A 15344-nucleotide genomic window follows, 5' to 3' on the forward strand; every position below is an offset into this window, starting at 1 on the left:
TCCTTTCCCATGTATTCACACATGTATCAGGGAGGTTGGGACCTAATTAAAGACCTTCAGTTCAGTTCAGTCACTCAGTCGTGTCCAACTCTTTGCGACCCCATGAATCACAGCAAGCCAGGCCTCCCTGTCCATCACCAACTCCCAGAGTTCACTCAAACTCATGTCCATCGAGTCGGTGATGCCATCCAGCCATCTCATCCTCTGTCGTCCCCTTCTCCTTCTGCCCCCAATCCCTCTCAGCATCAGGGTCTTTTCCAATGAATCAACTCTTCGCATGAGGTGGCCAAAGTATTGGAGTTTCAACTTCAGCATCAGTCCTTCCAATGAACACCCAGGACTGATCTCCTTTAGGATGGACTGGTTGGATCTCCTTGCAGTCCAAGGGACTCTCAAGAGTCTTTGCCAACACCACAGTTCAAAAGCATCAATTCTTCGGTGCTCAGCCTTCTTCACAGTTCAACTCTCACAGCCATACATGACCACTGGAAAAACCATAGCCTTGACTAGATGGACCTTTGTTGGCAAAGTAATGTCTCTGCTTTTGAATATGCTATCTAGGTTGGTCATAACTTTCCTTCCAAGGAGGAAGCGTCTTTTAATTTCATGGCTGCAGTCACCATCTGCAGTGATTTTGGAGTCCAAAAAAATAAAGTCTGACACCGCTTCCACTGTTTCCCCATCTATCTGCCATGAAGTGATGGGACCAGATGCCATGATCTTCATTTTCTGAATGTTGAGCTTTAAGCCAAATTTTCACTCTCCTCTTTCACTTTCATCAACAGGCTTTTTAGTTCCTCTTCACTTTCTGCCATAAGGGTGGTGTCATCTGCATATCTGAGGTTATTGATATTTCTCCTTGCAATCTTGATTCCAGCTTGTGCTTCACCCAGCCCAGTATTTCTCATGATGTACTCTGCATATAAGTTAAAGAAGCAGGGTGACAATATACAGCCTTGTACTCCTTTTCCTATTTGGAACCAGTCTGTTGTTCCATGTTCTAACTGTTGCTTCCTGACCTGCATATAGGTTTCTCAAGGGGCAGGTCAGGTGGTCTGGTATTTCTATCTTTTTCAGAATTTTCCACAGTTTATTGTGGTCCACACAGTCAAAGGCTTTGGCATAGTCAATAAAACAGAAATAGATGGGGTTTTTTTTGAACTCTCTGGCTTTTTCGATGATCCAGCGGATGCTGGCAATTTGATCTCTGGTTCCTCTGCCTTTTCTAAAACCAGCTTGAACATCTGGAAGTTCATGATTCACGTATTGCTGAAACCTGGCTTGGAGAATTTTGAGCATTACTTTACTAGCGTATGCTGCTGCTGCTGCTGCTAAGTCGCTTCAGTCGTGTCCGACTCTGTGCAACCCCATAGATGGCAGCTCACTAGGCTCCTCTGTCCCCGGGATTCTCCAGGCAAGAATATTGGAGTGGGTTGCCATTTCCTTCTCCAATACATGAAAGTGAAAATTGAAAGTGAAGTCGCTCAGTCGTGCCCGACTCTTAGCGACCCCATGGACTGGAGCCTACCAGGCTCCTCCGTCCATGGGATTTTCCAGGCAAGAGTACTGGAGTGGGGTGAGATGAGTGCAATTGTGCGGTAGTTTGAGCATTCTTTGGTATTGCCTTTCTTTGGGATTGGAATGAAAACTGACCTTTTCCAGTCCTGTGGCCACTGCCAAGTTTTCCAAATTTGCTGGCATATTGAGTGCAGCACTTTCATAGCATCATATTTCAGGATTTGAAATAGCTCAACTGGAATTCCATCACCTCCACTAGCTTTGTTCATAGTGATGCTTTCAAAGGCCCACTTGACTTCACATTCCAAGATGTCTGGCTCTAGGTGAGTGATCACACCATCGTGATTATTTGGGTCATGAAGCTCTTTTTTGTATGGTCCTTCTGTGTATTCTTGCCATCTCTTCTTAACATCTTCTGCTTGTGTTAGGTCCATACCATTTCTGTCCTTTATCGAGCCCATCTTTGCATGAAATGTTCCCTTGGTATGTCTAATTTTCTTGAAGAGATTTCTAGTCTTTCCCATTCTGTTGTTTTCCTCTATTTCTTTGCATTGATCGCTGAGGAAGGCTTTCTATCTCTCCTTGCTATTCTTTGGAACTCTGCATTCAGATGCTTATATCTTTCCTTTTCTCCTTTGCTTTTCACTTTTCTTTTCACAGCTATTTGTAAGGCCTCCTCAGACAGCCATTTTGCTTTTTTTGCATTTCTTTTCCATGAGGATGGTATTGATCCCTGTCTCCTGTACAATGTCATGAACCTCTGTCCATACATTACATTTGTCCTATTAATTTTCTTGTTGCTAGACTAAAATAATAATTTGAGTCTGTGAAGATCTCTCCAGAGTTGCTTATTTACAAATTTGATTATCATGTTCCTGATGTCCTCACCCAAGCTTCTTCTAAAAATTTTGACCAGGACAGAATATATATATATAGCTTTTCAGGGAAAGCAAAGAACACTGTTCAGCTCCACTTCTCTAGAAAAGCATGAAAGTGAAAGTCACTCAGTCATGTCCAACCCTTTGGAACCCCATGGACTATACAGTCCATGGAATTCTCCAGGTCAGAATACTGGAAAGGGTAGCTTTTCCCTTCTCCAAGGGATCTTCTCAACCCAGGGATCAAACCCAGGTCTCCCACATTGTAGGCGGATTTTTACTAGCTGAGCCACAAGGGAAGCCCAAGAATACTGGAGTGAGTAGACTTTCCCTTCTCCGGGGGATCTTCCCAACCCAGGGCTCAAACTGGGATCTCCTGCATTGCAGGTGGATTCTTTACCAGCTGAGCCACAAGGGAAGCCCAAGAATACTGGAGTGGGTAGCCTATCCCTTCTTCAGGAGATCTTCCCGATCCAGGAATCGAACTGGGGTATCCTGCATTGCAGGCAGATTAAGCATGGCTGGTGTTAATAGGCACCTGTCTATAGAAGCAGGAGAAAAAGTCAAGGTTTATGACTCTTCTGAGAAGTGCTTAATTTACTTGACTCTTTCATAAGACCCATTTCCATCTCTAGTATTTATTTCTACAAGAGGAAAAAGTAGAGTTGTCATATTAAACTTAATTCTCTCTTATTCTTGGATTAGTAGAGTCAAATGTAAACTGAGGTTATGTGAGTTTAAATTAAAAATATCTTTTCAAGACAGAGAAAAAGCAAATGAGATAATAGGGCTTTCAAACCTTTTAAGCTCTGAGTATTTGAAATATTACTTCAGAAAACACCATTATATAATTCTGTTTGCCATTTTAAAACATCACAGTTAATTTCTACCTTCCCTTTCTGTAGCAATTTTTTAGTTCTATGAAGATAGAGTTGGAGAAATTAACTAAACATATTTATCTCTTTTGGTCCTACACTTGACATTTCCTATCAGTCCTCCACTTGTCTTATTTTATACTGCAGTCATAACAAGATATTTATTTATTTAATAGATTGTTTTTACCTCTGGTCCTACTTCATAATTTGGGTTGAGATTACATATTAATCTATATCAAATGAAATAATGGTCTATCAACAGAGGACTGTTTAAATTATGGAATAGCCACATCATAACACAGTAAATCTGTAAGGGAGCTATTAAAACAGAATGAGGTAATTCTTTATGTGTTGATAGTAAGATATCATGATATGTATTCATGATTCCATTTGGGCAAAAAGAGAATATCAATATGGCTACATATGTATTTATGTATTATAAAAATATTTTTATATAATATGTTAAATAACATATTAATCTAAAATATATAACATTTAAATAAAATATGTACTTAATATACATCACATATTTAAACTATATATTTGTATATGCTAGTATCTGAATGGGTAATTTATGAAAGGACAGACAAAACCTGTTAGCAGGGATCATCTCCAGGGAGTGAGATAATCACAGGTAGGGTTAGCAAGGGACTTAACTCATTATTTTAGACTTTTCTTTCACTATGTCCATACTTTACTTTTATAATAAAAATTAGTTTTAAAAAACTTCTCAAGGAACAATAGTACTTGAGTGTACTAAAGTGTTTAAAAGTACAAAGAATAACATAATTTTCTTTTCTAAGCTCAATTATAAAATATCTAGAAAGTCAACTGACTCAATGGACATGAGTTTGAGTAAGCTCTGGGAGTTGGTGATGGACAGGGAGGCCTGGGCTGCTGCCTCCATGGGGTCTCAAAGAGTCGGACATGACTGAGTGACAACTGAACTGAAGTGAACTGAACTGAACTGAACCATATTTACAAAAAATAATCATTTGCATTAAAAAATTCAGTCAGTGCATTTTTTTCAGATGTACCTGATACCAGGTATCCAATAAAAAGTAATTTAGTGAAAACAAATTGTTGGAGATTCAAATGATGTAAGGCTATAACAGAAGAAATAATTAAGTTACCTTAAATTCTTTTGGAACAAAGTATATTGTAAATCAACCACCCAGCAATCAAAAAACAAGTGAGACAGTTAATTAAACACATCATTTAAAAGTAAATAAAGGGGGCTTCCCTGGTGGCTCAGTGGTAAAGAATTTGGCTGCCAATGCAGAAGATACAGGTTTGATTCCTGGTCCGGGATGATCCCACATGCGGCACAGCAAGTAAACCTCCGGATCACAACTACTGAGCCTGTGCTCTAGAGCCAGGGAGCCACAACTACTGAGCCTTCGCATCGCAGCTATTGAAGCCCATGAGCTCTTGAGTGCATGCTCCACAAGAAGAGAAGCCACTGCAGTGAGAAGCTTGTGTACCTCAACTAAAGAGTAGCCCCCACTCTCTGCAACTAGAGTAAACCCCACACAAGGAGAACACAGCACAGCCAAAAAAAAAAAGGTAAATAAAGATTTTTTAAAGTCAATAATGATTTTAAAATTGCACACTTACAAATATTTTAATGCAGATGCTGACAGTTTTGATCCACATATAGAATCTGTTCTGATTCTGCGACTTGCTAGGTAATAGCCATGAATCATTCTTTCTGCCTCCAAGCTGAATTCGACATTCAAATTTTTTGCAAAAGCAAGCAGCTAAATTGAAAGTGTGAAAATTCAAGAGATTCAAACTTTATTAAGAGAACCTATATTACAAAAATCCAAAGTATATGGTCATTTTATTTTTTAAAGTTTGCATACTTTATATCAAAACTGATTTAAATATATGAGCCATCCAAAGCCACTGAGCACTTTAAATCATTTTATACTTACAAAGAATATTACAGTCTACCCAGAATAACCTCTTCTTCCCTCTTAGTACAGAAATGTTCTGTGCAATGTATTTGAATGACTATCAACTCTTTGCTTCCAGTGGAATAAAGGCTTACTCAGAGCCTTCTAGAGGGAGACAGCTCCCCTCAGAATCTCATTTCCCTTTGAATAGTCTTAATTCTCTGACAGTTTATTTCTAGAAAACTTTCTCTCATTGGCCTTCTTCCTTCCTTTTAAAAAACACATCTAAAGACCAGCGATGTGGGAAGTACTGTGTTAACTAATATGAAGATGGGCCTTGAAGATTCAGAAAGATTTTGGGTAGAAAATAAGCCTTCAACTAAATGATTATCACTGTTTTCTCTGAGTTTTGTGCTTTCTTTCTGAGTGATTCCCAGTTCCTCAAGTCCTTATTCTATGACACCATTTCCAGACTTTTCACCATTCACCATTTCTTTTGTTTCTGTGAGTTGTAAAACCAGAAAAACAAGAGGAGGAAACAAAAGAGAAAAACCACCCATAATAAAGTTGCTATTAACTATTATATCTGTATTTTAAATATAACTTTTTAAAAAGATCTAGATATGTCCTGGGTTGGATATGTCCTGTCTTTATTTTTCTTATATTCCACAATTCCCTCCAGGCCTTCAGAACAGAACAATACTATCAATAACATTGATAGCTCTCTCTAGGTTTTATGCTATGGGGTCACAGTGATAAGACATCCACATCCCCCTTCAGAAAAGACCTGTTGTCTCTGCTATTGGGAATGCAGCACTGGGAGCCAGCGCTGGCCTCCAGTTACCAACTTCTTCAACAGTTGCTTAATCTTGATGACTACATAATATAATTTTTGCTCCAGTTGACAGGTCTTCTCATTGTTTTCCACGTGTACTCATCTCTACTTTTATGTCTTTGCTCTTAATTTTAGCTTTTTTTTTTGAATGTCCATCCTTCCTGTCATTTAAATCTTACCTTTTGTTTTCTTTTTTTCCTTTTTGTAAAATTTAGTTTTAATTGGAGGGTAATTTAAATCTTACCTTTTCTTAAGGCCCAACTAAAGATTCACCGCCTTTTGGGTTATTCCTAACTCTTGCATTCTACTTGATACCTTCCTTTCTGAAATCATGCAATACTTATAGTCAGCACCACCTAACACAGCTTTAAATTGTCCCTTGTTTCATATATCTCAATTAAATGATAAACTAAGGAAGAAAAATGAACATTTCTAGGAGAATATAAAAGAACAGAAAGAGGCTCATCTATATTAAATACTCAGTAAATGTCTGACTAATTAATAAATCCATAGACTTTTTTGTTGTTGTTTTTCACGGAAAAACTGGGCAAGAATTTTTCCAGGTTATTAGCATGTCTATATCATTTAGTACCCCAGTTCCTAAAGACTAATTGCCTTTTTTTATACACACTAAAACAAATGAAAAGACCTTATTTTATTGTAAATATTGTTCTTTTTCTGTTTTAATCTATGTGAATAAACTCCACCTTTCAACCTTTCATCCATGCAATTTGGGCTACAAAAAAATGCAGGTATGAACAAAAAATTTACTGACCTGTGGATTCCCACTTCCCAAAGTTACAGGCCATTTAGCTATCCTACACAGGCACTTTAACTCTATTGTGGACAGATTTCTCAACAGTTAATATTAAAAGGGCTTCACTTGTAAATACTTGAGTACTTTTAATAGCTATGAGAGTCATTACTAAATTTGCATCATCCAACTCTCAGGTTCTCTGAACATGCCACACATGTTTTCAGGTCAAGATATTAAAATAAATGGGTTTGTGAGTCATGATAGATACTCCCTATAGTCAGAACTATTCCCTTTGAATAGTCTGTAAAGTGTAAAAAACTGTGTATCTAGAAAGCCTCTCATCATAATGTTTTATAAAAATATTCTATTTTGAATGTTTTAATGGAAAGATAAACCATGGTGATCTGATTAGTGATTCAAAGAATAAACTCAACATTTTAATATCTATGTCCTTATAGCTTTTAATTTAACTTATCTAAAATATTTTCTATACAATGTCCTTAAAATTCTTAAAAGCTGAAAGCAAACTGAAATAAAAGAAAATTCTAAATAAGGAAAACTGAATGTTCAAAGGGAGTTTTATTTAAATTGAGAAACATTAGCACAAATATTCATGGCACTCATTTTTTCCACCTTTACCTTTTCAAAATCTTCAGTTGTGAACTGTTTAGAAGCTAAATAAAGCAGCCCTTCAGGATCAATGCCTTTCTTTAAAGTATGTTGCACAGTTGGAAGAAGTGGGTGGCAAGGAGATGATTCATTGCAGTTAATCAATAATGCAAATGCCTCTACAAGATTAGCTGGAATTAAACTGCAATCCTACCTCAAACAAAAATGTAGAAGGCAAATATTAAACACTGGCATTTTCACAAACACTTTAAATAATAACAAAATAAAATAATTATTACAATTATTATTTCATAATTTAATGTAATTAACACTATAGTAATATAATTATATTAATAATTTAAATAATAATTATAAATAATACTTCATTTAAAGTGATTCCCAAATAGCATGGGATCTTTGTGGTAACCAATTTTTTAAAATGCTCTTTATTGAGTATTTTCTTACACATTATTCATGAAAACCTCCCCCACTACCTACTCAAATAATAATTTCTAGTGAGCAGATACCTGCTTTGTATGACTAAAAAATGAAAAATTGCAAATAACTGTGTCATTATTTAGTTCCAGGATCTAAGTAGACAGAAAGTAAGCACAGAAATAAAACATTAAATTGTTATTCAAAAATTGAGACTAAAATCCATGACTAAATTCCTTGAACAACATTCTAACAATAAAATACACATATACTTTACCATCTGGCCAATTAGCATATTGGTTTTCTGTATATTTCTCCTTGAAGGTGAATCCATATCAAGAAAAGACCAAAAACTGCACTGAACTGGAAAAGTCATTTGTTGATCCACATCATCCCCAAACTTCTTTCCGGAGATGTAGACTGTGATGCTTCTACTTTCCACAGCTAAGTCAAGAGACATTATCCATTTGTTACTTAAGTTCACTTTGGTCAATATAGCTATAAATTAATAAATATTATTATAATGAATTTTATGACTTAAATTTTGGATAGCAAAGATACAGGAAAACTTCATGGTTTTGCAGGATATGGCTAAATTAGAGGATTTGCCATAAAAAGAACAAGGCAAGAAAAATATTTGAATGTTTCTGTATCCCCTGATGATGAGAACCATTAGTCCAAAGCATGAAGCTAGAATTGTGGACAGGAATGAATAGGCAGAGGGTAAGGAGACTGGTCGTATCATGCAGGTTACAAAGGAGGCTGAAATTAAGCAATGTTCTTTTGTGTGGGAAAAAAAAGAAAGCAGATCATCTAAGTCAAGAATGAAAGAGGAAAAGATTGTGAGACAATACACACAATCTGGTATTTTGCATCTGGTTCTTTAGGGGGTTTTTTTGTGGGGGTGGAGGGTGGGAGGTTCCTGGTGGCTCAGTGGGTAAAAAAATCTGCCTGCAGTGTGGAAGACTCAGGTTTGATTCCTGGGTTGTTAAGATCCCCTGGAGAAGGGAATGGCAACCCACTCCAGTATTCTTGCCTGGAGAATTCCATGGACAGAGGAACCTGGTGGGCTATATATAGTCCACGTGGTCACAAAGAGTTGGACATGACTGAGTGACTAACATATACATTTTGTTTTTTAAATTACTGACCTGTAGGAATTGTTTCTATGTTCTAGGTATATGTCCTATGTCAAATATATGTATTGCAATTATTTTCTTTTCCTTTATTTGCCTACTCACTTTTTAAATGGCCTTTTGATGTGTATAACTTTTTAGTTTTGATGAAGTCCAATTCATCAATTATTTTCTGTTAATTGCTTTCTGGGTTTTGTCCAAAAAATCTTTGCCTACTCTGGTGGCACAAATGGTAAAGAATCTGCCTGCAATGCAGGAGATTAGGGTTCAATCCCTGGATAGGGAAGATCCTCTGGAGAAGGAAATGGCAACCCACTCCATGTTCTTGCCTAGAGAATCCCATGGACAGAGGAGCCTGGTGGGCTGCTGTCCATGGGGTTGCACAGAGTCAGACACGACTGAAGCAACTTAGCATGCATGCTTGCGTTGGAGAAGGAAATGGCAACCCACCCCAGTATTTTTGCCTGGAGAATCCCAGGGACAGAGGAGCCTGGTGGGCTGCCGTCTGTGGGGTCACAAAGAGTTGGACACGACTGAAGCGACTTAGCAGCAGCAGCAGCCAGTGTTCTTGCCTGCAAAATCCCATGGACAGAGGAGCTTGGCGAGCTACAGTCCATGGGGTCACAGAGTCAGATATGACTGAGCATGCACACAACATACCCTTAAGTCATAAAGATTTCTCATGTTTTCTTTTAGTAGCCTTATAATTTAAGTTTTTACATCTAGGTTTATGATTCATCTTTAATTATTGTATATAGTTGTGAGGTATGAACAAATATTAATTCTTTTCCAGATGTTCCATCATCATTTGTTGAAAAAACTTTCCCCATTTTCCCCATTGTTTTGATGTTGTGATCAAAAATCAGTTGAACATATGAGTGTGAGTCTATTTTTGCAGGCAGAGGCAATATGCTATGTCTCCTGTGTATTGCTGCACATGCTTGCTGGTATGCCAAGAATGCAAGGTCCTAACTTTTCTTTGCCCAATACTTATTTTTACATATCCTTGTTAGTTATAAATCTGGCTCAAATAGCATTATCCTAATACCAAAATCAGATAAAAGATATAACAAGAAAACTACACACCAATAGCTCTTGTGAATACACAGGCAAAAATTCTCAACAAAATATTGCAAATTAATTCAATGATGTATAAAAATAAATATATAACACGGCCAGTAAAATTTATGTTAGGTATGCAAAGCTAGTTCAACATTTGGAAGTCAATTAATGTAATCCCCATAATATCAACAGGCTACAGAAGAAAAATCACATTATCATGTCAATAGATGCAGAAAAAGCATTTGGTAAAATTCAACACCCTTTATTTAAAAACTCTTAGTAGATTAAGAATAGAAGGGAATTCCTTCAACTTGAAAAAGAACTTCATCAAAAAACCTACAGCTGACATCATACATGATGGTGAGAAACTTGAAACTTTCCTATTAGATCAGGAACAAGACAAGATCATGATGCTCCTTTTCACCACTGTTTTTCAACATCATCTTGAACGTCCTAACTAGTGCAATAACACAAGAAGAGGAAATAAATCTGGAAGGCAAGGCAACCCACTCCAGTATTCTTGCCTGGTGAATTCCATGAACAAAGCCTGGTGGGCTACAGTCCATGGGATCACGAAGAGTTGGATACAACTGAACGACTAACTCTAACTAATACAAATTCATGTGTTACAACTGAGAGCAAAGGCTTAAACAGTACATTTACACATTAAATTCCTGTTTTTATTTATCAAGGTAAAATGAGAAGTGTCATTTAATATAATTTCTCTATTTCTAAAATGTGTACAACATAATCTCTATTGTTAGGTAAGTCCTAGGCTTCCCTGGTGGTTCAGATAGTAAAGAATCACCTGCAATGCAGGAAACCTGGGTCCAATCACCGGGTCGGGAAGATCCCCTGAAGGAGGGCACAGTAACTCACTCTAGTATTCTTGCCTGGAGAATCCTGTGGACAGAGAAGCCTGGAGGGCTACAGTCCATAGGGTCTCATAGAGTCAAACATAATTGAAGTGATTTAGCACAATCAACTCCATGACACTGATGGAAAAGTTAAATAGGTAAAAATTAATTTGAAGAAATATTGTTTACCTGACTGAAGCTGTTCAAGTTTATCTTTTTTGTGTGAAGCCAAGTCTCCTATAAAGCAGATACCACCTTTAGCTAGCAAAGCACTGCCAGCTTGAATGCTAACTGCTCCAGTTCCATACTTATTCCTGGATAGAGTAGGGAAAATTTCAGTAGAGACTGAATGACGTATACCACGGGGCACAAGGTTTATACTAAAATTCAAAAGCCTAAGGGAAAAAATAAATCATTAATTACTACTATTTAATATTTGACTTTCAGAAGCCATAATGTATAATAGCTATACAATTAGATTTAATTTGATTTAATGTTTATTGAGCACCAGTGCTAGGGATAAAAACATATATGAGATTGGTCCTCAACTTGGAAAGCTCACACCTTAGAGAGATGAAAACAAAAAAGTAAAATACGATATGATGAGTACTAAAATAATGCTGTGAGGACATCCATAAAAGATTTATTTCTTCCTGGAAAAAAATCAAAGAAAACTATAGAGAGATGACATTTGAACCAAGGCTTTCTCTTTTGATGACCTGCTTTCTTTCATTTATTCAAAACTTCTGCATTTAGGTTTTGCAAATAGTTCATCATGACTACCCCTGCTACCTATGTATCAACATAACTTTTGATACATCCTGTTGTGCTTTCTAATATCTTTGCCAATTGCCTCAAGCCTCTTCGTTTCTCAAATTTAAATTATAAGAAAAGAATATGATTAACTTAGCTTAGCTTTTAAATCCTTGCTGCAGAAATCATAGCTTGCTGGTGTGATCTGCTATGATGACCAGACACACACATACAATGCAAAAGAGGGTGAAGCAGATCTCTTAAGAATGGACAGGTAAGACACTATAAAATGTCTAGAATATGTGTCATTCCAGGGAATTTAGATGTTAATTTGAAGATATGTAAAATGGGTAAGATGTAGAAGGAAAATTTGCAAGTCTATAGGGCAGTGGTTCTCAACCCTAGTTCACTTTAAAATCACTTGGGGAGTCAACAGTCATGTGAAAAGATGGTCAACATAAAAAATCATCAGGGGAATGCAAATCAAAAACACAATGAGATATCACAACACACCTATCAGAATGACAGTTATCAAATACACACAAACCCAAAAACCAATTGTTGGCAAGAATGTGAATAAAGTGACCCCTTATGCACTGTTGGTAGGAACATATATTGATATAGCTTTTTATGGAGAGCAGTGTGGAAATTCCTCAACAGAGTTATCATATGATCCAGCAATTCCACTTCTGGGCATTAATCCAAAGAAAACAAAAACATTAATTGGAAAAGATATATGCACCTCCATGTTCATTTCAGCATTTATTTACAATAGCCAAGATATAGAAACAATCTAAGTGTCCATCAATAGATGAGTGGATAAAGAGATGTGGTGTGTATATATACATATATATATAATGGAATATTACTCAGCCATAAAAACAATGAAATCTTGACATTTGTGAAAACATAGATGGGCCTAAAGGTTATTATTCTAAGATACTTTAACAAAAAAATTGCTTGGGGTGTTTAAAAAATTCCAATGCTAAGCCATACTCCACACAATATAAATTATAATCTTTGGGGGTGAGCCACATGCATAAATATTTTAAAAAATATTTTTCCAGATGATTCTAACAGGCAGTCAGGCTGAGAACCTAACTGTATGGAACAATGGGACTCAAAATTGGCAAATCATTGGAATTAACTGAGGAAATTTTTGACTACTGATATAAGGTCACAGAGAATAAGACACAAATACAAAAATCAATGCTATCTCTATATATTCAAAGCAAATACTTAAAAATAAAATTAACAAAGCACTACCACTTTAACAGCATCAGTACAGTTCAGTTCAGTTCAATTGCTCAGTCATACCTGACTCTCTGCAACCCCACGGACTGCAGCACATCAGGCCTTCCTGTCCATCACCAATGCCTGGAGTTTACTCAAAAGCATGCCCATTGAGTCGGTGATGCCATCCAGCCATCTCAGACTCTGTCTTCCCCTTGTCTTCCTGCCTTCAATCTTCCCCAGCATCAGGGTTTTTTCCAATAAGTCAGTTCTTTGCATCAGGTGGCCAAAGTATTGGACTTTCAGCTTCAGAATCAGCCCCTCCAATGAATATTCAGGACTGATTTCCTTTAGGATGGACTGGTTGGATCTCCTTGCAGTCCAAGGGATTCTCAAGAGTCTTCTCCAACACCACAGTTCAGAAACATCAATTCTTCAGCGCTCAGCTTTCTTTATAGTCAAACTCTCACATGCATACATGACCACTGGAAAAACCATAGCCTTGACGAGATGGACCTTTGTTGACAAAGTAATGTCTCTGCTTTTTAATATGCTATCTAGATTGGTCATAACTTTCCTTCCAAGGAGTAAGCGTCTTTTAATTTCATGGCTGCAATCACCATCTGCAGTGATTTTGGAGCCCCAAAATAAAGTCTGACACTGTTTCCACTGTTTCTCCATCTATGTGCCATGAAGTGACGGGACCGGATGCCATGATCTTTGTCTTCTGAATGTTGAGCTTTAAGCCAACTTTTTCACTCTCATCTTTCATTTTCATCAAGAGGCTCTTTAGTTTCTCTTCACTTTCTGCCATTAAGGGTGGTGTCATCTGCATATCTGAGGTTATTGATATTTCTCCCGGCAATCTTGATTCCAGCTTGTGCTTCATCCAGCCCAGCATTTCTCATGATGTACTCTGCATATAAGTTAAAGAAGCAGGGTGACAATATACAGCCTTGATGCACTCCTTTTGCTATTTGGAAGCAGTCTGCTATTCCATGTCCAGTTCTAACTGTTGCTTCCTGACCTGCATACAGGTTTCTCAAGAGGCAGGTCAGGTGGTCTGGTATGCCCATCTCTTTCAGAATTTTCTACAGTTTATTGTGGTCCACACAGTCAAAGGCTTTGGCATAGTCAATAAAGCAGAAATAGATGTTTTTTTTTGAACTCTCTGGCTTTTTCGATGATCCAGCGGATGTTGGCAATTTGGTCTCTGGTTCCTCTGCCTTTTCTAAAACCAGCTTGAACATCTGGAAGTTCACGGTTCACGTATTGCTGAAGCCTGGCTTGGAGAATTTTGAGCATTACTTTACTAGTGTGTGAGATGAGTGCAATTGTGCAGTAGTTTGAGCATTCTTTGGCATTGCCTTTCTTTGGGATTGGAATGAAAACTGACCTTTTCCAGTCCTGTGGCCACTGCTGAGTTTTCCAAATTTGCTGGCATATTGAGTGCAGCACTTTCACAGCATCATCTTTCAGGATTTAAAATAGCTCAACTGGCATTCATCACCTCCACTAGCTTTGTTCATAGTGATGCTTCCTAAGGCCCATTTGACTTCACATTCCAGGATGTCTGGCTCTAGGTGAGTGATCACACCATTGTGATTATCTGGGTCATGAAGATCTTTTTTATACAGTTCTTCTGTGTATTCTTGCCACCTCTTCGTAATATCTTCTGCTTCTGTTAGGTCCATACGATTTCTGTCCTTTATTGAGCCCATCTTTGCAAGAATTGTTCCCTTGGTATCTCTGATTTTCTTGAAGAGATCTCTAGTCTTTCACATTCTATTGTTTTCCTCTATTTCTTTGCAATGATCACTGAGGAAGGCTTTCTTATCTCTGTTTGCTCTTCTTTGGAACTCTGCATTCAAATGGGTATATCTTTCCTTTTCTCCTTTGCTTTTTGCTTCTCTTTTCACAGCTATTTGTAAGGCCTCCTCAGAGAGCCATTTTGCTTTTTTGCATTTCTTTTTCTTGGGTTGGTCTTGCTCCCTGTCTCCTGTACAATGTCACGAACTTCTATCCATAGTTCATCAGGCACTGTATTAGATCTAGTCCTTTAAATCTATTTCTCACTTCCACTGTATAATAGTTTGGGATTTGATTTAGGTCATACCTAAATGGTCTAGTGGTTTTCTCTACTTTCATCAATTTAAGTCTGAATTTGGCAATAAGGACTCATGATCTGAGCCACAGTCAGCTCCTGGTCTTGTTTTTGCTGTCTTCTCCATCTTTGGCTGAAAGAATATAATCAATCTAATTTCGGTGTTGACCATCCAGTGATGTCCATGTGTAGAGTCTTCTCTTGTGTTGTTGGAAGAGGGTGTTTGCTATGACCAGTGTGTTCCCTTGGCAGAACTCTATTAGCCTTCGCCCTGCTTCATTCTGTACTCCAAGGCCAAATTTCCCTGTTATTCCAGGTGTTTCTTGACTTCCTACTTTTGTATTCCAGTCCCCTATAACGAAAAGGACATCTTTTTTGGGTGTTAGTTCTAAAA

At 37.4% G+C, this 15344-nt stretch overlaps 1 protein-coding gene across 1 annotated transcript in view; it reads right to left on the minus strand.

Annotated features, from left to right (window-relative positions):
- MCMDC2 (minichromosome maintenance domain containing 2) overlaps positions 1-15344 on the minus strand; it is a 37271-nt gene that overhangs the window by 7675 nt on the left and 14252 nt on the right. Inside the window, exons 9-12 of the mRNA XM_006069530.4 lie at positions 11050-11255; positions 8083-8249; positions 7401-7580; positions 4889-5031 (exon numbers count right to left, since the gene is read on the minus strand). Of these exons, the coding sequence (XP_006069592.3) occupies positions 4889-5031; positions 7401-7580; positions 8083-8249; positions 11050-11255 (696 nt within the window). The remainder of the gene's footprint in view (positions 1-4888; positions 5032-7400; positions 7581-8082; positions 8250-11049; positions 11256-15344) is intronic.

The sequence above is a fragment of the Bubalus bubalis genome, chromosome 15 (genome assembly GCF_019923935.1).
Source record: "Bubalus bubalis isolate 160015118507 breed Murrah chromosome 15, NDDB_SH_1, whole genome shotgun sequence".
NCBI lineage: Eukaryota > Metazoa > Chordata > Mammalia > Artiodactyla > Bovidae > Bubalus > Bubalus bubalis.